The 24,176-nt window shown below is 37.6% G+C and overlaps 1 protein-coding gene across 1 annotated transcript in view; it reads right to left on the minus strand.

Annotated features, from left to right (window-relative positions):
• The window catches only part of CDYL (chromodomain protein, Y-like), a 56,204-nt gene extending 40,964 nt beyond the window's left edge, over window positions 1–15,240 (minus strand). Inside the window, exon 1 of the mRNA XM_010573269.1 lies at window positions 14,578–15,240. Coding sequence (XP_010571571.1) covers window positions 14,578–14,968 — 391 coding nt within the window. The 5' untranslated portion in view covers window positions 14,969–15,240. The remainder of the gene's footprint in view (window positions 1–14,577) is intronic.
• Window positions 15,241–24,176: the final 8,936 nt, after the last annotated feature.

Consider the following 24,176-nt stretch of genomic DNA (forward strand, 5'->3'; position numbering starts at 1 on the left):
ATCCTCTCATTACAGCCTCATACAACACATAATTAAAACTTAAAGAACTCCCACAAACTAAAGTGATTTTAGAATTTTCTGCATGAAGAACGTGGATGGCCCTAATATTTTCCAATGATTTAACAATTTAAGGTCCTTTTCCCTCCTGCCAGTGTTTCCAGCTTCTTTTCAATGCCTCCCTGGTACCCTCATCCAAGATCATCACCTTCCATACTATGTGTAAGGAGGTCCTTCCCCCTCCTCTCCCTCTCCCTTACAAATAGCCCTGCCTTCCACTTCTTCCATGGACAACAGCTGCTCCTGCACACACCGTCCAGACACTGCTAAACCATTGCTCCAGAGGGGATGGCCCTGGGAGAGCTGCTGCTGCTGCCAGGCAGGGCACACGGCTGCTGTGGGAAGCATGGGGCAGTTGCTGCTGCTAGCAGCTTCCCTCCCACAAGCAGGAGCTGCAAGCCTGGATCCCTGAGGGGAAGGGGAAGGGAAGGACTTCAGGACTTGGACCACATTTCCTGCTCAAATGGTTCTCCATCTCCTTTGGGAAAGGGCAGCAGACTCCAAACATGGATCTTCTGGGCCCAACTCCACCCCATGACCTGCCTATTGGAATCAACTACTATGTGCAGTTAAAGATGTTGGAAGAAAAAAGAAATTGTATCTTTTGCCAAATTAACTGCATCTCAAGGAGACTTGTACCCAAAGTTCTCATGATCAAGAATGATAAGAGTATACAAAATCATAGTTGTATTAGTAAAGAAATTTTGATATCCTCTTTCTCTTCTTACATTTATAAAGGTAAATTACATAGGTAAATATAAAACAATTTTAGTGTTTCTACCAATGACTTATTATTTCTTATATTATGACTTACATTATTTCTCACCAATGACTTATTCTCACTTTACTGTGTTGTGCCTGAACATGGCTAAGTGTAAAAAAAAAGCAAAACTAAGGTTTTGTTTAAATGTGTAATTCTTATTTTTAGAAGAGTCTGGGCCATTATTATTTGGATGACTTTGCCTAACTTGAGTGCCCTTGAGAAGATTAGCCTGCATCACTACTTTTCTCCTCTCTGCTACATCCAGAATGTTGAAGAGACTTAACAGGTACACAAATATCATTGGAGGTTGCCGAGCAAAGTTGAAACTTCAATTTTTCATGTTTGTTTTGTTTTTCATATTGAAGTGGATGCCCAGATAATTTCCAAACATTGCCAGCCAGTCTGATTTTGTCTTCTCTCTCCCCTTTTGGGAATGTACAGCTGAGACGATGACTGAGAAACCTAAGCTCTAATAGCTCCATGTGAAGGAGCTGCCAAGCTTCAATCTTCCTCTTCCTCTGGCTCTTCCACAACTAACCCTATGGAAATCCAGCCAACTAGCAGCTCAACACTAGGTGAAAACCCAGCAAACTAGCTACTAAGAAAGACCTATTCAGACCTGTCTGCATCTCTATTACCTTTTTCCTAAAAAAACCCAAACTCTGAATGTGCCTCTCACAAGATACTAAGATTTTAAAATATCATTTACCCTCTCACCCCCTTACCTACTATATCTGAGAAATACTGAAACAAAGGCAGTCACTTTTTGGCTTTAGTCTTTTAGTTGCTCCCTGATGAGAATAAAAGCTAGTTGGGATCCCCGTGCAAACTAGGGAGCTTACAATTCACCATGGTTATGAAAATTCAGAAGTGGAGGAAGGCTTTACCTCCCCCGTTAAGAGAAGAACAGAGTACACGCCCATTCTCTTCCCTTCCTCTGATGGGCTTTACCCTAACTAACTCTAGATAAAAGTTTCTTTCCATGAATGTAGATACACTGTGAACAAAATTTCAATTGTATATTTTTCTTCATAATTCTTCAGCTTGTTACACCACATTTTTGAAATACATGAATTCATTTTAAACCAATCAACTAAATGCCTAAGCATCAGAAACTTTATCACTGTAATGGTACTGTACTTAATTTGTCGATTTGATCAAAACAGTTATTCCACAATATCTAACTGATGTAAACGAGACTGATTCATGGTAAATCAAACATTGGGCAGAGCAGTTCTAGGATCTCATAGAAATTTCTGCAAAATCTGTACGTAAAAATACTGAACACCAAACCAATTTACCTACGTAACCTCACTCCCTACAAAAAGCTTTTACTCCTTCTAAGTGAAGCCAAAGTATAATTAGTGCAGAATTACAAGAGTATCTGTGAAAACTCGACAGGTACCAAGGAACTTACTGACCTAAAAACAAGGCCTGTAAAAACACACAACAATCGCATAAATACCACTCTGCAACCAACAGAAATCCTCCTTAACTGCTGAGGATTGCCAGGGACGCTGGAGTATCTCAAGTTTTCACCCAAAGGCTCCAACAGCCTCCCCAAGGGCCTTCCCTAAGCCTGACGCGGTGCTGCCAGACTCCCTCCTGTGCAGATCCCTCCTCCCTGGGCAGGGGGAGAGCAGGTACAGCACCTTAGGTGAGGGTGCTCGCATCATAGCGGGGCTCAGCCAGGGGACAGAGAAACCAATGAGCACATACAACTTGGGGAGGGGGGAGTGCTTAAGAGATAGACATACATAGTCAAATTGTAAGTAGAGCCCATCAAAAATTGCCTCTGTGTAATGGATTTTTCTTTTTGGAGTCTTCAAAGAGTATGAGGCCTATCCAAAGAGTATATGAAGTACTTACAGTAGGAAGATAGGCTAATATTTAAGTATATTTAAAAATATTTTAAAAGTCAACACATAAAAGACTGAAACCTTTGAAAATGTGATCATTGAGTTTAACTGAGTTGTTCGAAGATCATAGCATAGCTAATTCTTATGTTGGGTAAATATTAGAATATTAGACAAAATTACAGCAAAAGTATAGAGATGTTAATGCCAGGTCAACTACAGACCCAGTGAGTGACTTTTATACAGCTTTATCCTGAAATAAATTTTATTTAGTATTACCCCCACCCTTTTTAACCTGAACATATGTAAGTATATGGGCTATTTGTGTTAAATTCTCCTACTAGGTTTGTAATTTATAATACACAATAGTGCAGTAATAATTTCTTCATATTACACTTTAACTGAAAATACTCTAGAGAGATGTATTACTTTCACTGGGGCCTAAATTTCACCTGCCACAATCTAAACCAAATATGATATAAATTAATTTGGTATCAGACTTCATACCAGGAATTTGAAAATAGAAAACAAAATATTTTTTAAAAAGCTGGGAATAAATGCAACTCTATTATAAGAATCCACTGTCCTTTCAAAAAGAAAGCTCACACAATTGCAATTCTGTCTTTTATTATTTTGTTAAAAAATTGTGTATTATTGACATGCATAAAAAGTCTAATGGAGCATGGAGTAAAACTTAATAATAAAAAAGGTCTTAAGAGCAAAATATCCTAACATACCATTGTAACAAGTCCATTTTTTTCCACAAAATTTCACAGCAAGCCAAAAAATAAAGATCAGTGAGGGTTACTGATTGTTTTGGCTTGTATTACTTTACCAGAAGACTTAGAGCTCAAGCTTTAAATGTTAGCTAGCTACATCTGTATTTGGAAATGCAAATCAAAAGAAATCTGATTTCCAAAAATGCAGAGCATCAGCACTTCCCCATGAGGTCAATAAACACAATAGGTATCTAAACTGTCAATTGAATGAAAAAAAAAAAAAAGCATACCATTGATTTGTCGTATGTGTTAAAGGCACTCATGCTTGAATAATTTTACCCATTGCTTTCAAAGCTGATTAAACATAATATGCTTGTTATTGTTTCCTTTCAATTTACAGCACCAGAAAGAGAAAGAAAACCTTTGAAATAAACATTGCCTCTGATTCTTAAGAGCAGAAACGTCAAGTAGAACTAAATCAAGTTCAGAAAACCCTCACTTCAGAGTATTTCTTCAAGAATAGGTCCTGGATCCTGACCCATGGTTTGGGCAGCTACCCCATTTACTATCATCACTATCTTATACTACATGATCATTTGAGAAAACTCATTCTCTCACTGTATAGTTATTACAAAATACACTTTTTTTTTAAATTAATGGTAGGATTTTTTATTTATTTTTACTTTTTTTTAATGGAAAACTTTCCACTTCCTACAAGGACAAGAGATAAGGAATAGGTCTAAATTTCTTCTTTCTCCCTCTCACATATTTAAAAAGGTTTTTTTGCTACTCCATTGTTTGTGCTCAGAAAGGTAATTTCTAAAAACACCCCCCAACCTAACTGACTATACAGGACCCAATAAAGCTAATAGAACAAAAAGCACTGTCAACATGCAAAGCAAAGAAACAAGAAAACAAAATGTCTCACTAGCTTTCAATAATAGTAATCAAAGATGTAACTTGCAGTTTCTATAAACTTTTAAATATTTAAAACAGGTTTTCAAGCTAATTGCCTGCACATGCACAGAAAGTAAAAATAGATGATTCTCTAAACTAAAGAATGCGGAATAATCTGTCATCCTTTGTATTCAGAAATTAAAACAGAAAATCACAAAACACACAGTAAATTGTTTGAAATACCCATTATTACCATATTAAGTTTTCCTGCTTGTGCTAATATAAGAAAAAACCCTCTTTGAATTCCTCGGTGAAAGGGTGTTGCCCTGCACTGCCATAAATATATCTTCACACAATCATCAACTTCAACAGAAGCCCTAGCAGGATATTCTTTCTGTATGCCAAAAATTATTTTGAAATTTGAAATTTTGAACTCAAGAAAATGTTATGCCTGGTAAAATAAGAATTAGCTTTGCATTTGCAGTTGGTTTCAACTCATTCCTGTATTTCTCAAAAGTGCCCACTGAATTTGAAATCTGTCCAGAAAACCAAGGGATGAGAGGAGAATACAACATAACAAATCTGTTTACACTGGAGGGGTTTTTGACCTGACTAACCCAAAACAAAAAAGGATGAATGAAAATCAGTATTATTTATATAAAGCATCTAAATGTTGTGGGGTTTGGGTTTTTTTCCCCCAAAATGTCTTATATACTTCTCTAAGCATTTTTTTAAAGGATGTCATATATGGATCTAAAGAAAGGTTTCTTTAGATGTCCCCTTGTCTTACTCATGCAATTCCAGAATAGAAATTTCCAACTACATCAGTAATTATTTCATTGTGTCTATAGTTTGTTTCTTCTCTAAAATCTTTTCAGTATTCCCTTCAGATACATGATTTTTTAAATTATTATTATTATTTTATAACCTCTTTGTTCCTGTTGTACCAGCTTTCATCAATGGCTTGGCCTAAGTTCTCCAACTGTGTATACATTGGAAGTCCACTTGGACACCTCTCACATGGAACTACTCTGAGAATGCAGTCAGCCAGTTTCTCCACTCCCTCTCATTCTAGCCAATCTTAAAAATGATATAGCAATCCAAGTTGAAATCTGAGGGACAGCAGTGCTAATGCATGGAAGACACTATGCCAGCCAACACATATTATCTACGGATTCATTATACGCCAAGCTTGATTGAAGAGTAAAGACAAATGTATGTGACAAACAAAGAAATCTTGAGAGTTTCTTTACTCTGATATTAGGCCAAGTCTTCTTGGAGTTGCTCTTAACAGTGTTTACGTATTCCTATCTACATCCCAGGTTAAAAACTCTGTTTAGGAGCCAGCAAGGAAAATGGTCAGTTCAAGTTATCTTCCTGCTGTTCATCACTTCGCTTAGTCTCCCACTTTAGACATGTCCCTCTGAAGTTTCTATTTTTTTAATAACTTAAGGAATAAATAACTAAGTGTTTTTCTAAGTTTTGTACCTTTGCTGCTTGCTGCAATTTTTTTTAAAACATTACTAATAAATATACATAAGCACAGATCTTGTTACAGAATCTCACAACATCCCCCTATTAACCTTCTGACACAACTACAATGAACCATTAAGCCTACTCTGTTTTCCATCTTCCCAGCCAGTTTCTTAGCAGCCTTTTGAAGCACAACTACTTCCTTTCTTTAGTTGCCTCTTTCAAGGAATATTTTCAAAGAAAATAAATGACAATCTGTACTTCTTTATCTATGTTTCACTGAGATGTTCAAAGAACTCGTAATACAATAGTAAGATGCTCTCTTTCCACCTCTTCTTCCACCTCTCCTATGAAGACAGGCTGAGAGAGTTGGAGTTGTTCACCTGGAGAAGAGAAGGCTCCAGGGAGACCTTATGGCAGCCTTCCAGTACCTAAAGGGTGCCTACAGGAGAGCTGGAGGGGGACTTTTTACAAGGGCATGTAGTGACAGGACAAGGGGTAATGGCTTTAAACTGAAAGAGAGTAGATTTAGATTAGATATAAGGAAGAAATTCTTTACTGTGAGGGCGGTGAGACACTGGCACAGGCTGCCCAGAGAGGTTGTGGATGCCCCATCCCTGGAAGTGTTCAAGGCCAGGTTGGATGGGGCTTGGAGCAACCTGGTCTAGTAAAACGTGTCCCTGCCCACGGCAGGGGGGGTGGGACTACATGATGTTTAAGGTCCCTGCCAACCCAAAGTATTCTATGATTAAATCTTAGAACTTCCCAGTTTTCAGATGCATTCAAATACAGAATATTCTAGTTCAAAGCACTAGTGTTTATGATTTGCCTTTGTTTCTTAAAGACATCTAAAATATAATAAACTTTAAAGCATTTTAAATTAAAAATACTTACTAAATAAAAACCCAAAGCTTTTTTACACATTCTAAGATTGCAAAATTAAGAAAACAGTTACTAGAGCAGAATTAACTGATAATTTGTGGCCTAATGCATTTTAGTGTGTGTTCTTAAATATGTTTACAATATAAATGGTATGTACAGCAGATAATTTAGGTATTTTTGTTTGATTTGAAAAAAATCATACAGTGTCACAAATGTACGGCTTCTGTATTAATTTTCTTTTAAATAAAAGAATAAAACTTTGCTGTATTATTACCAATAACTCACAGCAGCAGTTTTGGATCACGAGTATGCCAGTTTGAGTACTGCAATTTCTCTGGCTGGATAGGAAGTACGTCTATCCCAGGGCAGTGTAGGATCTGGCTATTTCATTAGTTCTCATTATAAAAAAAGATATTTTTGCAATCACCTGTAAAATGCAAAGCTGTTTCCAGCTGTTATCCAAGCAGTTAGCTTTAAAAAAAACCCCAACAACTCCCCCCTCAGTTTTGCGTCTCCTTGAATCTAACAATTTTCTCTCTTCCACAAACATTGATGGAAAAACTGAAATTGTTTGTTTACTAATTCTGTGATATTTTATCCCACTTGTAACAGTCTCCCTGTGAGGATGTTTTGTTGACTTTTTATTTTAGGTAGATAATGTGATCTAGGCAGCTCTTCCTGAACTGTGTTAAGATTGTTTTGGTCTGTTTTTTACAGATTTTTGTATCAACCTATTAAGATGAATCTTCTTTTCAAGAGAACACAGATTCATAATGACAGTTACCTTAGCAAACATGCATTCCATCCACTTCACAGCCTTAACAGAGATGGGAGATGTAACTTCTTAAAAAATTGAAACAGCAAGAGACAAAAAAAGTTGCTGGTTACTCTGCCAGGCACAACTGCAAAAGGCACCACATGAGTATTTCTGATTGCGCTTCACATTTCTGCAGTATTATCAAAAGCTGTTCTAAAGTTCTACAATTTTGACAATAGTGGAAGAAAAAAAAAAAAAATCTATCTCAACACTTTTGTTCTATCATTCAGTCTGATCTTCCCTACATTTTCTCCGTGTAGAAGTAGGTTGAAAGTGAGCCTTGTAAACAGAGCCTTTGCTTCATTGTGCTTCATCTTTCCCAAGTTTTGACACAGCAGCTATGACGAACTTGTCATCAGAAATTACTTCCGTCTCATGTTGGTACAAGAACTGTAGGGCAACATAATGGCTGATCATTATTGACCCCATCTGAGTAGTCAACAGAGATTTACACTCCAGATTCTCAGTCCCTGTAAACTGATGCAACAACAGAAGAACTGCACACCTAAGAGCTTTGTGTTTACCAGTGGGCCTGCAGGTGTAATACCAATTTCAGTGAAAATAACAGGAGTTTTTCTATCAACTTAGGTTGAGGATTTTATGTCCAAACTGAGTATTTCTTGAGAACTTACCCCCCCGCCCCTTTTTTTAAAATACATTTTATCCACCATTTCCATTAAAGGTTTTTCAGGGACAGAATTAAAACAAGGAAAAAGCATGTCTCTGTCTCCCTCCCCAGGGACACATTCTCTCCCTCACTGTCACTTCCAGAAGGCTGATAAAAATAAGTCTGTCCTTAAAGGAGGAGTCGGTTAGGCCATATTATAACCTGGGGTTGCAAAGTGGGGAGAAGGAATGGGACCACTCTTTTCAAAGTAGCTACCTTTTACACCAGCTTAGCTGTATCAAAAGTCCACACCAATGTAGCATCCAACTCATGCATCTCTGTTCTAAGTAGTGGAGGATGGCAGAAGGCAGAAAAAGGAAGAAACCTGTCACTTATACCTTATGTTTTCAGGAAAACAGCCTTAAAACTCAAGCAAACCCTGCACTTAAATCCTGATTTATTATTATGGTAATCTATTGACATAAACCAATATGGCCCTGAAGATGAGAGATTTTCACAAGCAGTTCTCAATCCTGGAGCACCACATAAAGTAACAATTATTTGTACCAGAAACAGCACAAGCAATGGGGTGGAGAGGAGACAAAAAACCAGAACAGTATGGGATAACAGATCAATTTTCCACATAATACAGACCATCCAGTCTCCCATATTACCTAACACTTTTGCATTTATATTACGCCAGAAAATATAGATAAACAAGAAATTGGCAACAATTCAGAATATTATTTTAGTTAAGGGTAAAGTAGTTGAAGAACTTGAAAATGACTTAGTAATACAAATGGAAAATTTGATGATAGGTTAAAATGTTGCAATACAGTGCATAAGGAAGTAATAATGTGAACTCTTAAGGAATAAGATCTAAATGAAATGCAACTTCTGAAGAAAAAAAAAAACAAACCAAAGGTGTCTTTAAGGATGATTAAATGAAAACTGGCTTACTCTTTACTCTTAGTGATTTGCTAAATGCATACACAATAGAAGATACAAAATTACACACTGCTGCATTTGACAAAGAAGTTTAACCAGTAATTTCAGAAGTTAGGCAGCCTTTACAAAGCACTTCAACCCATTTCATAGGCTTTTGTTTGCACTAATAAAATACTTGGTTGCTTTCCAGATCACTCAACAGAGATCAAGCCACCATCCAAATGCTATGTACAAACACACTGAAAAAGGAAGTTCCTGTCTTAGGGCTTTTTTTGGAATCACATTTTACTACTTAACCAAAGCAAAAACAAACAAAAGGAGGGCTCAAAGCTGCTTCTGTCCTTCCAGGATGCTAAAAAGAAATCTGAAAAACTGTAACACATCACCCCAACTTTCCTTTCCTTGTACTGCCCACTCTAATTCTCACAGCAATGAACTTCTGCAACTCTTAATTTTGCTTTTTGAGAGGGTTATATGCATAGCTTGTGGTCCACCTGGACAATTAATGTGGTTCACACCCAACACACCTTTGTCAACTGCTATGCTTCCCATGGGACTCTTGAGGGTGGCCTAATGAGTTGTGCTGGTGACAGTGGACTGTTCCTCATGTAAAGACCGACACCCAGGTACATACAGGGAGAGGGAAGAAAGTAACTGGGAGAATTTGGGAGGGAACTGGGTGGGCTCCCCTCACCTTAAGGAACACAGAGCAGCTAAAATCCTTTCAGCTTGGCTTGGTATTGTATTGAGAATGTACATTTCTTCCTGGTTCCAGTTGCTTCCATGAGCACTTCTACACTTGCTTAGTTCCTATTGAGACTAGAGCTATCAGACACTTAACCAAACAACAGACACTATTTTCCTTGGGTGTTAGGGTGGATTTTTGGTTTTCCAAATCTGTGGCTTTTAATCCCATAAACTGCTTTGAGTAAGGGAGAGAACAGGTAACAAAGAGAACTTAAGTTCAGTCATTTTTTTCCTGATGCCTGGCTTTTCCTTTGGTACTAATACCATTGTTCTGAGATAAAAACAGCACCATTATCCAACTGAAAAAATCAGCAGACACCCTTGTTCCTTGTAGGGTGATATACTGCAATCATCTTTGCATTGTCAGACAGCCTGCTGCTCCTGGAAGTTATTAATCTGAACTAACATGTGCAAGGAGGGAGATGCTAATGCCACTGTGCACATTGGTGATGCTTGTCTTCTAACAAGTGATGTAATTCACTGCATTTCTTGTATTTCTTCTCTTCCCGTATGCCAGCCACCAGCCTGCCTTATACTAATTATAGCAATGTATGCAGCTAGATGTTCTTTTCTCGCTCATTTTATACTTGGAGCTTTGCATGCCTTTCTGCCCCAAATCTCCCTTCTTGTGGCATTTATTCTCTATTACATCCACATGTCGGACACTGTTAGCTGACTAAAAACTGTAGCAACTATAGGGTGACCCAGGAGACAAAACCCAACTAGAATTTGTCAAGCAGTGGTATTCACCTGGTTTATGGTCAAGTTTTACAGAAGGTGAACATCAATTCAGTCTTTTAGTCCTTTCTAAAATTGCAAGAAAACTCGCTAGCATTGTGTGACCAACAGATTAGATTCCCTTTACAGTTTCACTTGTTGTGTACTCTATTAGATAGAACTTCTCTGGATATTATGTGTACTATGCCTAAAACATTTGCAATAAAATTTCAAAGCTATTTTTTAATTCAACTTCAATGAAGGAAACTTTCAAAAACTTTAAAGGTGTCAGAACCTATTGTTAGACATGAGGCCACTTCTTGTCTTGCCTAGTTTTGAGTAATATGCATTGCTTGTAGGAGCTTAACATCTTTTCCACAACATTTCAGTTATGTGGTGGTGTTTCTCTGTTTCATTCATCCATTTCAAGATTGCTTCCATTAACTTTTAGTAACAGCTGATGATCACCACATATTTCAAAAAACCAGAACCACAGCAATGTTCATTCAGTGACCCATTCCCACTTCTTCCATATATCACCCTTCTTAGACTTGTATGTAGTATATTACTCCATCAACTCTGTTTTCAAGGCCAAGACTTTAAAATATGAACATTCAATAAAATGGTTTTCTATATTAAAAAATATACTTTGGATAGCAGCTAGATTTTAGTATGCTGAAACCACCAAATCCCAAAGCAAACATTACTGTTATTTTATACCCCTGGTACCCCTGCATATTTGTATAAATATTTGCTGGTTGCCTTTTCTGAGACTGTAGGAACTCTGGAACAAGAACTGCATCACGGCAGTTTGTCTCATCAAAAGCAGGACTAGGTGCTACAATAATACTAATATTTCCTAGTAATTGCAGTCATGGAATTTTCCTATGTGTACAAGTTTTTTTTCCTGGTGTGTACTTTTATTATAAATGAAATTTAAAAAAAAAATATAAAGGCTGGGGAAAACAAACAAAGAACAGAGTAAATGCTGAAGAGTTTTACCATCCTGAACTAGGACTAAAAACCAACACAGGTCACACAATTCAAAAGCAGTCATAGCAATAATCTCAAAATTAGGAACTCTCTTTTCGTATTAAAATTTTAAATTATTTTTCCCATGTTACTTAAAAAAAATCAAAATCAGCTTTTATTAAAAAAGTTGTCTAAAATTTTTTTAAGTGTAATATGTATTTTTCTAGAATCTTTCAAAATTATACTTTCCAATTAGTGATTTCTGTTTTGACTAACTGGGTTTTCCAACAAAAATGTTTTGATTAAAAAATCCTAAACCATCTTAAGTAAAAAGTTATTTTTCAAAACATGCTTTTGTCTTCCTGACAGCACCCTCCATGTGGAAGTAGGAACTCTTAAAATTAACAGAAGGTGTATGTGGAGGAGGTGGGAAGTTTGGAAAGAGTGCTCCAAATGCCAGATCTATCATTTGTATTATTAATATGTCAGATCTGGTGCGTATGAAGATGAGGTTACGAATTTGATGGCGTTTCTGTGCAATGAATACCTCTCATGATGTACGATTCCCAAGGTGGTGTTGAAAATGTGATGAGGTGTCTATTTAAGACAGAAGGAATGTCCTGAGTAAGGAGTGAAACGGGATCCTGAACCACAACAGCCCCATGCAGGGGAGGGAGAGAAGCATCGATTCACCACATTTTTAAAGAATAGCACTGTGAAGTTAAAAATAAAAAACAGCAAGGAGAAGAGCACAGCTTTAATGAAGAGACAGAGTATGTCAGCTCAGGAATCTCGAAGGCCAGGCTAGCTCTAGGAAACAGGGCTGCCTCTCTTGGCTTCTCTCTAAATAAATGTCCACTCTGGGCATGCAGAATGGCTGAGTTGGAGCCTGGGCTTCCATGAGAAAGATATCTGTCCAAGAAATCCTAAAAAGCTAGGAAAAGAGACTGATGTCAGTTATAAATGCAAAGTATTTTTCTTTTGCAACTTTGTTTCCATGTTTTATAATCAGAGAATTACTGCATGATTGGGATGTTACCCCCAAAAGTGTTGCAGATGAGCATAACTGCCTGCAAAGCGATAATAAATTTGGATATTTAGCATGCATTTCCCAGCAGACTGCACAGCTCAGCTTGAGGATTGGCAGCGGTGTATCAGGACAGAGAGGGAAATCCTCAGTTAACTTACGTGTACTAATATCCCTCCAGCAGCAGACAGAAGGTGGAAACATACTGTGTATTTTTGGGCAACCATGTATTGTAACTATCTCCTTGGCCCTCCTTTTTTTGATCTACACCTTAAGAGCTCATGAAAACCTAAGTGTGAGAAAAATCTCGTATTCCCATCATCCCTAGGGTCAGTTGATAGCTTTCAGCGTTAGTTGCCCAGACAAATGCCTAAGAAGAGCTGAAGGAGGTGGTGGCAGCTGAGGAAATTGTAACATCTCAGTGAAACAGATAAATGCACCTCAGCTAATGCTTTATGTGTCACTACCATTCCTGCGCAGGTCTTTCTACTTCCACTCGATGCCCTGTAACTAGGCCCTTGCTGTACCACTAATACCAGAGTGAAATGTTGGTGGGAATGATTTAATCATTTGTGGTTGCTGATAGATCCAAGAAGGTCCTTTGTGTCCAAGTTTTTTTTCTGAATGCCATGAGGCAAAAAAACATGACGTTGAAGGCAGCACTTCAATCACTTCACTAGGAACACCACCATACTCCAAAACACATATTAATTATCACAAAACCATGACACGCGCAAACACACTCCTCTACCTCACATACTCAGAAAACTCACATACTGGCATCTCTTGCATTTTCCCCTCCAGCTTTGTTTACATCCTCTGAGATTTACATTCCTTCTTTAGCCCATGCAAAGGAAGAGATATTCCTGGCATCTGTGTGTGCATTACCATGGTTACCTAGTTCATCTGCAGCAAAATGGGTTGGTCCATGACCTGACACCACAGCTCCAGGAGCATCCTCCTCCCTTGTCCACTGCTTTTCAACCTCTCCCACTGCAGCTGTTTTTTTCAGAAAATCTGAATGCAAGCAACAGTGGGGCACCCAACGCAAACTCTCCCAAAGTCTTCCAACACATTTTTTTGCCTCTATAGTTTGTCTCTAAGTGTGTTTTTTGGCAGGTCCAATCCTTGGTTTTCAAGCAATTTTTCCAGCAAGCCATCATTAATAGCATACCTGCAGATTTTACCCACTGCATTTTATTTGAGGATGCAGCATTACACTTGAAAATTTAGCCTCAAAAGCATGCTTCTGAGAACACCTGTGCCTACACAACAGCCTGGGTCTGTCAGGGAAGAACAAAGGTTTGGGGCACAAGAAGGAGGACCAGGAAGTCTTAAACAAGGGTCTCAGCTGGGTGGGGGGAACAAACAGCTTCCTCCCACAAAAGCAGTTTGGGTTTCTTGGGTATCACAAATTTTACAGTACAAGTTGAATAAACTGTCATCTACTGAGATGTTAGCAAGGCAGGCATCAAACCTAAATAAGCTCCCAATATCAAATGAGGTATAAACAACAAAATATTGATAAAATATAATGAAGACAGAATTCAATCCAGGCAGAAGGCATATGTATCTCCACAACTGGCTCAAATTTTCACTGAAACAAAACTTTTCAACTTTGTTTCTTTTAAGCAAAGTCATTCTCACAGGTTTTTTTTTCCATTCAATATTTATAACAAAATAGATACGTAAACTGTTATGAAGAATCCCTGCTCACATCATTCATCTATTCCCATAATTTATGTCTCTAATATTCATACCAAATTTGACCTATTTAAATAAACTTAAAGCAATGATGTAATCTCTGGAAATGGTACACTGAATATGTGTACCACACAATGTCAAGGCAAACACAGATGTATCTTATGGTGATTCTGAAAACACAAATACCAATGAATCGCTGCGAGGAAAGCAAAAGCTGGCAAAATTCGAAATGGCTTTGTAGTCATACAGTTATGTAAAATAAAGTCGTGAAGTTCTCCAGACTTGATTTAACATGGCTTAAACAGAGTGGATAGCTTGTTTGCATCTGAACGGTAAAAAAGATCAGTCAAATGAAAAATCTACACAAAAAATGACCGACTCGTACACATACCTTTTCCATTTATTGTTAATGCTGATGCAATTGTGGCTGTTACTGGCACTGGCAATTGTGGCACTAATGGATGTATCCTTGGTCGGCTCCCCATCCTAGCACGCTCTGCACCAGGTCCTAATAAAGCTCCCACTGGTTTTTCTGCTGCTACTTCTGGTGCTACAGAGTCTTCTTGATCCTGCTCTATATGGTCCATTTTATCCGGGCTTTCATTCTGGAAGCCATCAACTGTTGTCCGGCTCTTAATTGGGCTTTTGGGCACTAGGATTTTAATACCTGATTTTGCAAGGTCCATATTTTTCCTTCCAGAAAGGGATGGTGAATTGTTTTTCCGGAACTTCTGGGTGGCAGAAAAGAGTTGATTATTTTTTGACTCATGGTCTTTACCCATAACTAAAGATTTAGTAGATGTCTTTGAAAAAGAACTATTGGTAGATCTAGAAATTTGTTTTCTGGCGTTATTTGGAGAGGTCCTGTTTGTCCTGGTTAATGTGCTTTCTTTCTGCTTTTCATTGTGGCGTCTGTTAAATTCATGTATATATTCCTCACAATTAACAAGGTGCTGTTCTGGCTCCCAAGTATCATCTTCACTGTCGTATCCTTTCCATCGCACCAAATACTCTGTTTTTCCCTTCTTGTTTTTCCTCTTGTCAACAATTCTCTCTACCTGTTAAAAAGGAAAATTAAACATTAGACATGGGCAGATACATAACTCATGCAAGCAACTTGCATGCAAAAAATTTGTTAAGTGTAGATAGATTTAAAAATACTCTTGTAGATGTATAATTCTGTATTGTAGCTCTTTAGCTTACAGTCTTTCACTGCTGACTGGAAATTCTTCTCTTTAAACTTCAGATTGTTACTTCCATCTCATAAAAGATGTTCTAAAATACCAAAACTGTTCTTCAGTAAGTATTTTGCATGCACAAGAACCTGAATATAACACATTACAGTTGACAATCAACACTGGCCCCAGCAAAGTTTTGACACCAACTTCAACGTGGATAGGATTTCCCTCTTTGAATATAGAGACCATGTTTAAATATGCTGTACAAACACAGTGTGTTTACCTTACAAAACTTATCAGTTTGATATTGTTTGACTAATTTGCTTGCTTAGAATAAGGCATATGAGAGAATCTCTTACTTACAGCGAGCTATCCTTTAGCTACCAGGGACAATATCGTACAGCTCAGAAATTGGGGCAAATACAGAAGATTTTTTTTTTTAGAGGCTGTTGTTCTTGTGAAAACAGAGAACTTGTTTTGGCCAGTCTTTGATACACATACTTTAACAAATTACCATGCTTTGCTTATCTGCAAATAGAGATGATATTTATGTCACAAGTATTAAGCATGCATATGCTACAACTGCACGTAGAACCCACAGGCTAGAGGAATTCAGGCACTGGGGTAAAGCAGACAGGGCAGACAGCAGCAGCTGCAGGGACAGAGGCTCACGCCTCGTACCAAAACTCACGCCAGTCATGCTAGTCCTGCAGAAAGGGAAATCTTTTACAGAAAAAGAAGAAATGTTTGTGGAAGGCTAGTCTTAGGATTTCCCCTTTTTATTTCATTTTTCCTACCCAGGCTGATCCTTCTGGTAAATCCTCCAGCCCACTTCATTTCAGTTATGGGACCAATACAGCTTTCTTCCCCATTTCTATCTTCCTTTTGGTTATTTAAAAAAAAAAAAAAAAGGCAGGGGTGGGGAATGGGACTATCACTTATTAATTTAACTCCTAGCCCCTCATGAACAAAGACCACGCATGTAAGCTGACATAGCACGCACCTAGGAGAACCTCTGAAGACCAGTAACATTTACTGGAGTAGCATTAACCAAATGGAACAACTACAGAACAGTTTGGAAGAATGGAAGGAAAATAGAGGTATGTATGGTATACATAAATGGTATATGATTCATTACTGAATCATATGACTGTTGACAACAGATTCTCTTAAGAGTGCAACTCAGTTTTATATGTGGCATGTTTTCATAATGTACTGCCTGGTTTTCAACAGTGAGGTTAAATGATTACTATATTATAATAATCTCAGCAGCAATGTAACTACACATCCTACAACTTCATGTGATACCCTGCAGGTGTTGTACTATGCTGTCCTGTCTCTAGGAAGTTGCACAGCTCTGTTTGCATAGGTCTTAAAAAAAAAAACAAAACCAAAACAATCAAAACAACAACACACAAATAAAAACCAAACACAAACTAGCTCCACCTTTACTTTGTTACTCAGTTGTACCATTCAACACGGTTTCTAGAAAGTAATGCAGTATAAATTATCCAAATATTATTTAAAATGTTAAAATACATTAAAACTATTTTTATTCTAGTTATTTCACTTTTTAGTAAAGTTACTGGACATGCAGCTAGAAAAATGAAACTACTGTTTTTCCATGAAACTGTATTTAGGAACATCTTAACAAAAATGCTACCCCAAATCAGAAAGTCATTATAGAGAAATATGCCTTCATAATTTTTTTAGTAGACTAGTAAAAAGACTGTCAAGTATTAAGCCAGAAATGTTAAATTAAAAAATAAAAACAAACTCATGAATCAAACTTGATATATTGTCAAAGAAGCAGTTACTGCTATAGTCTTGCTTATCCTCTCTCCCTCTCTTGACCTTCTAAAATAGATTTTAAAAACATGATTCTTAGAGAAAGATCTCTACTACTAGCAAGGTATTTTTATTTTCTAGGAGGAAATCTTTGTAACAAACATCATCGATTACTGGGCACAAAGTTCTACTAACGTCTTTCAATACTGAAAGGCCACCCATTAAGCACATGCCCTTTTCAAGTAGGAAACCATCCCTCTCATCCAAAAAACCAGACACCTTGCAGAGATAACAGATGAACTCTAGAACAGGAGACACAAAAATCCATTCCCAACCCGATGATTTATAGAGCAAACAGAAATGCATAAAGAAAACCGTTATATTTAGCTGTATTGTCCAAGTCTGCAACAAAGCCTACCTTGACATTGCTCTTTTTGATTAAAAGGAGCCTTTTTTCCTAGCCCTTTAATTCTTCTTGAAGACATCTTATTTCTATTTTATTTACAACACAAAAATTATAGCAATTAACCTGTGATACACAATTTATCATGTGGCTTCAGAGCTTTAGTGAGGGACTTTTTGGATTGCCTCAGCTTGATTAGTCTAACTCCCCTAGGACCACTTGAAAAACTGCTCAGGAATATTCTGCTTCAATACTTTTGCTGGTGATAACAGCTACATGTGTGTTTCTCATCCAGATTTGGGAAGAGGAAACTGGAATGCTTCCACAATGTACAGAAGGCTTGGGTATAGAACAGGAATATTCATCTTGAACTAGTGGCAGATTTAAATTCAATTTCATGGCAAAACCAGAGACCACAAACTTGTACTTCTCTTTTCCTAATGAAGAAGAAAGCTTGCCCAAGTCATCCATTTCTACTTTGATGTACAGTGGTGACATGACACGAAATATAATGCAAGATATCTTCTTATGTTAGAAGATACTAATGACTTACATCCAAATATTAAAATGCAAAAAGAACACAACTGGGTGGGGAAAAAATCCACGTTCCTACTTCTTGACACATCAGTTATGGTGCGGTTTGATGATACATTTAACCTGTTGGAACAGCTAGGTAACATCTGCACAGGCAGTATTGCTTCTCCCCCCACTATTGTTACCTTAGAGCTAAGCTGGTGCTTTTCTGATCTTATGCTGAGTTAGTTCAGAGAGTGCCCTTAAGCACCAGGGTAAGAGCTAGACCACATCTTTAGCCACGATCACACCAGAAATGCTGGCGACAACTAGTTCATGCCAACTACCATTTCTACAGTGTCCAATGCCTTCTGCCACAGGGTAATATTTATTTTTAGTAAGTAAAAGGTTCTGTACTGCCAGGATTTGCTGCTAATGGTTAGTTTTCAGGTGTTGTGGAAGAATCAAAACAAAAAGGAAAATTATATAAAAAGGAAAGATAAAACAGGTGTGAGGGAAAGTTATCAGGCAAACTATCTGGGTGGCAAAAGATAACATCTCCCAGTTTATTTTAGCATGCTAAGTTATCACTTTCCCCACATGGGGTACTGATCAATGACACTCAAAAACTCAGCCTGCAGAAAAACTAACATGAAAACAACACACTGCTCAGAGGTATAATCCAATGGTGGAGTGCCCAAATTACAATCCCACATACCATAATTGTATCTGAGATTTCCCATCTGTAAAATGGTAAATTTCCCTTCTTTCCATGAATTTGCTGAGAATCAGTTCATGTTTGCTTCCTCTCCCTGAAGAAGCAGATACTTTGATTGTAATTGCTTTTATTAACAAAATATACCATATTTATACTTTTTAAAAAAAACAGACAAGAACAAGGTAAGATTGCAGGCCAAAGTGCTGTTTGGCTACAGCTGTGCCAGGTAAAAACAGTAATACTGCAACTGCCCCCCCCCATCCTGTGCTCAGAGACAACAGCTCCTCCCCATCTGTCAGCACAAGTTCTTGTGTAATTATTCCCTAATGCAATTCTGTCAAAGTGACCTGGTTTAGATATTAAGAATACCTGAGCTAATGTAGGCATCCCTGAAATAACTGGTTTGGAGAGCAGCCACATTTATGCAGTATTTCCTGACATACCTAAGAAGACTGCAGCTTCCAGCAGAGGACAACAAACACCTATGGGCAGGACAGGTACCGTAACCTCTTTGTTCTGCTACAGTCAGAAAAAGGACACGCAGTCTTAATCCACGATGAAAGATCTTTAGTTCAGGTCAATCAAAGTAAGGATGAAATTCAAGAGGATGTTCTCAGTCTAAAGCATTGTAATTTGGGCACATCTGTAGACTCTATATAAGGCATACATTGTGTAGATCTATATATATGTTTATATCATACACATATATATATTTTATATATATAAAAAGACCATACTTTAACAGAAGATTTGAAGAGATTAAACTAAAGCTACAGATGTTGGGGGCGGGGGCTGGGACGACAGAAAACAGAATGAGCAAAATAAACATATAAGTAGGCATGTAAATATTCAGTGAGTACTGCCTTGTTTATCATAAATCCGTTTTCCATTCCCATGATGTTCCTCTCTGTCCTCACATTCATGTCAGGCTAAATTAATTTAAAGTTAACAGAATAGAATCTACTTGACTTCATACTCTATCTGTTGTCCGTAAAACATAGGAGGCGGCCTTGTTCAGTTAGCTGAAGGCTATGTTTACATTAGTGTTTTGGTTCAAGAGCAATAGTGCAATTTAGAAGCAAATCCTTCTCCCCTCCACACTATTGCCGCTTACTGCACAATGGTTTTGTTCACAGACCAGTTTTTGAATACGTGATGTGGATTCTTTATGGAGAAATATAAACTGGAAATGGTGTTACCAATGCAATGGTGTTATCTGTCATGCTTCAGCCCCTAAGGGGGCACACAGGTCCAAGCAAATAACAGCTCTGAACAGTTTAAACACACATTGTGGCATGGATATTTGATCCTTAGAGGCTCCACTAAATCTAGTTCAAAATAAAAGTGCTGCACAGCAGAATATGTAGAGGTGGGGGTCACAGCACCAACTGCTTCACTCTACTGATTTTCTCCGATTGAGCCAAATTACTACTGTAGACATTCACCAATTCAGAGACTGAAGCTAGAATAAATGCAAGTCTTGCACACATGTATGCGCTACATGTGAACAGTCACCCTTGGTTAAATTGGAAACTGTTCCATGTACAAATGGGACTTGATTATCCAAAATGATTATCCATAAGCAATCAGCAATGTTTATGAATGACTATATCCTCTATTTATTAAAATCTTGCAGAAGTCAATGATAAGCAGTATTCAAATACCTCTTATTGTAAATAAAATAAATGCATTCGACATTAAAAAATGCAATATATAGCAGCATACAACACATGAAAACAGTTAAAGTGCTGAGTTTTGCTTAAAGTAAAAGGAGAAAATAGTTTTGGGAAGACAGTTATTCAAAAACAAATTTGACAAGGATGCCAAAATACACCTGAAGGTCTGCAAAATGTGCACTAAAATCTTCAGTGTACATATTTTATTAGAAAATACATCATTTCCAATAGTATGACTTAACGCCAGTTCAGAGCATTACTCACTGCAGTTAGCACCAGCAGGTAAATTTTAAGAACAGCTTAACACACATACCTTCAGAATACCATAACCATAATATTGTATGGTTTAAGTCCAAATAACATCATTAAAAAATTATACTAGGATACCGTCTAAATCCCAGAGTTCATCCTCACTGCAGCTCCATGTTGCTCTCTTCACGTTAGCCTGGGAGCGAACGTAACCCTGCCGCCACATGCTCCTGGAGCTGACTGATTTGATTAGCAGGACAGAGTGATTGGATTAACAGTCGATGAACTGTTGTAAACTGAGCCGCTACATCCTCATGGCATGACTGGACAGAGTGTCTATATGGCACAGGACTCTCTGGCTATGGTGACGACTGTATTACACATATATTGCTCTGAAAGCCAGAGCTGTACAAAATAAACACATATCAGATGTGGGCAGATTACTGCCTTTCGGTCAAATTACCTACAGCAGATACAGCTTTTGTGTTACTTTTGTGACAGCTCTGGGATGAGGGATGATACCTGATCCAGCCCAAGGCCTGCCAACAGAGTTCACCCACTCAACTGTCTTCTGGCAATCAGAACCAGCAGGATGAGTTCATACAGGATCATTGCTTTACAACCTGCAGCCGCTCCCAGACTCCTTTTGGGGAAGCCGTGTGTGCAGTGAAGTTGGAACACATTTATGTATATGAACAGGAGTCATGTAAAGGGCTAATATGCTTCCAATGGTCCTTTGTGCTAGCGGTGCAATAAAGGAAACTTTATATCTCAACCCTCCTTCCAAAAATTAAATAACCGTGCTAAAACAAATATCAAGATTTCTCTTCTTCCCAAGCTTTATTTCAGTCAAAGACTGTCCATTCTTTTAGGATTCCTGGGCACAAGTCATGCAAGAGCTAACTTTGTGGCTATCCGCAACACGCAATTAATATACTGGCCTGCAGGTCATAATTAAACTTTTAATTCACTCTCTGTATAAATTTCTAATCAAGTTGCCTATAAAAATACAATTGTCTCAGTCAAGCTCATAATCCATCATCAACCTTATGACTTATATCCTTCCATACTCTTAACAAAGGCAATAGACAAAATAATTTAATTACAGCATTCTCATCAACACCAATGGATCCAGGGAATCACAGCTGTGGCGTGTGCCATGCCTGGCTGCACAGCCACCTCCTGGAAAGGTGCTTTAGGAAGTTTTATGCATCGTACTTACATTCAACAAACTGAGTATCACTGTACCTGCAACTTCTTTATGATCTATTGAAAAATACAGGTCGCAATCAGAAAAAAGATCGTAGTAAGATGCCTTTTCCATAGAGGACACCAGGGAAATGGGTAGGGAGGGAGGACCTGTGACACAGTCACTTTGCTTTAGAGAATTAACTCACTGGAGAAACAGTTTGCCTGAGATTTACTTCCTCACAAGTCACCACTGATGATTGATGCTAAAATGTCAGCATCACAGATCTTCCCAGGTACAATTTACATAGAAATAATCACAGCAAGTTGTGGTACAAGCTACAGTCTACTGCAGAATTTATCAACTGTTTTACCCTAATTATAGTTATCTAGCTATTGCAAAAATGGTTAGAAAATCTTACTCTTATCAACTCACTGTTCATAACAGTTCTAACCTTTTATTTACAAACAGATAAGACAGACTTACACATTTTCTATTTTGCACAAAAGCAGAATGAAAATACCTGAAAAGCTGTTAATATCTGTACAAATACTGAACATAAACAAACACCTGCAACAATGTATTCTTACCAAACGTGCTGTTTTCCTCCCTTTGAAATAAGAACAAGTAGCATCAAATAGGCTTATCTTCTTAAATGGAAATGGCCCTAATCAGAATAAACTATTAAAAACTACTAGCATTTGATTTAAGACACACATTTTGGACAGTCAAAGCTATTACATAAGTATTACTGTGTTATTAAGTTACTGAAAATTTTCTCATCACTAGTTACTAGATCTCAATATCACCCACGCATAGACTTACAAAGGAAATTCTTCCCATCCTCAATTAATTTCTAAAAGCTATATCCCAGGAAGCAAATCCTGGATCTTTTTTTTCTCCCAGAGGTAAATATTCCATCTGCACTTGTCAAATTCTGTTGCTGGTATGTCTCCACTGCAGTCATGAAAAGTGCAGGTCCCAAACTTGGCCCAAGCAACACTATCCCAAATTAAAAATATAGAAAAATGAGTTGTACATTTATTATTAGCAACTCTGGCAACATGAAAGACAAAACTTTCACCCAAAGATGATAATGTTTTGGGATGTGATCATTTGGGAAAATGTAGTAATAAAGTAAAACTACCTCACAGTAAGAGCTTCAACAGTTTCACTACTACTTACTTAAAGGATTACACCAATAGAAATATTGTCACTTTATCCTTCTGCTAGAATAATACAGAGTAGCAGATGAAGAATTTGTCAACATTAAGCATCCAAACTACAGACTTTTGCTTTCAAAGCAGGAGAAACTGAATCCTCATTAGTGCTCAATTACAAAGACTTTATAAAGACAAGTGACTGATAAAGATTAAAAATATTTTGTCTAAAAAGAGTGATTTAAGGAGAGAGTAGGTCACAGCAAAACGGCACTCCAGATATGTTAGAGAACACTTTGTCATGGCTAAGCAAACTTCAGAAACGGGAACTGCAACAAGAACGAGGAGCAAGAAAAAGAAAATCACAGGGCAGTTGAAGAGTGAACTTGCTATGCTGTACTTAATTTAATGAAATTCCACTTAATTCTACAAGAACACTTTTATCTACCAACACCAAACAAGGCTTTTCAGCAGCCTACTGCTTGCAGAAGGGACAGTGACATGAATCTGCTACTGTAGATCACTTGACCAAACCTCAGTAAGCAGGGACACAGACCTTATAAGCGCTTAGCTTACTCAGTAGCATGCCAATCAGAAATAAAACTAGCCTACATTGTGTCACTGTTTTTAACATACATATACCTCCTGCTGGCATAATTTGTATGAAAACGTATTTCAAGTAATTATGATTTTCCTGGAATGTGTCTAATGCTTTACGCATGATACGTACTTTTTACATCAAATCACTAGTCATTCAACCTAACACATTACATTGATATTACAAGTCCTGAATCAAAGGGACTGATAGCTGTAAGATTTTCTTCTATTGTCTTTTGAAAATATGCACTGTCTTAAGCTCTGTTATATACTGGTCCTAGCCACCATCAGTTCATACATGCACACTAAAAGTAACAGACACTAGATACTAATCTGATCACCCTGATGTTGATTGATAAAACACATTGTCCCCTCTCAAAATCCCTCATGCTTTGGCAATGATAACAAACAGCATGAAAAACAAGTGTTTTAGGCTTGGAAAATGGTAGCTTCATTAACAGCAGCTTGTGCTGGGGTAGTTAAACTCATTTTTCAATAATTCAGATTTTTTTTTTTTTT

The sequence above is a fragment of the Haliaeetus leucocephalus genome, unplaced genomic scaffold (genome assembly GCF_000737465.1).
Source record: "Haliaeetus leucocephalus isolate CR32 unplaced genomic scaffold, Haliaeetus_leucocephalus-4.0 Scaffold373, whole genome shotgun sequence".
NCBI classification, from domain to species: Eukaryota; Metazoa; Chordata; class Aves; order Accipitriformes; family Accipitridae; genus Haliaeetus; species Haliaeetus leucocephalus.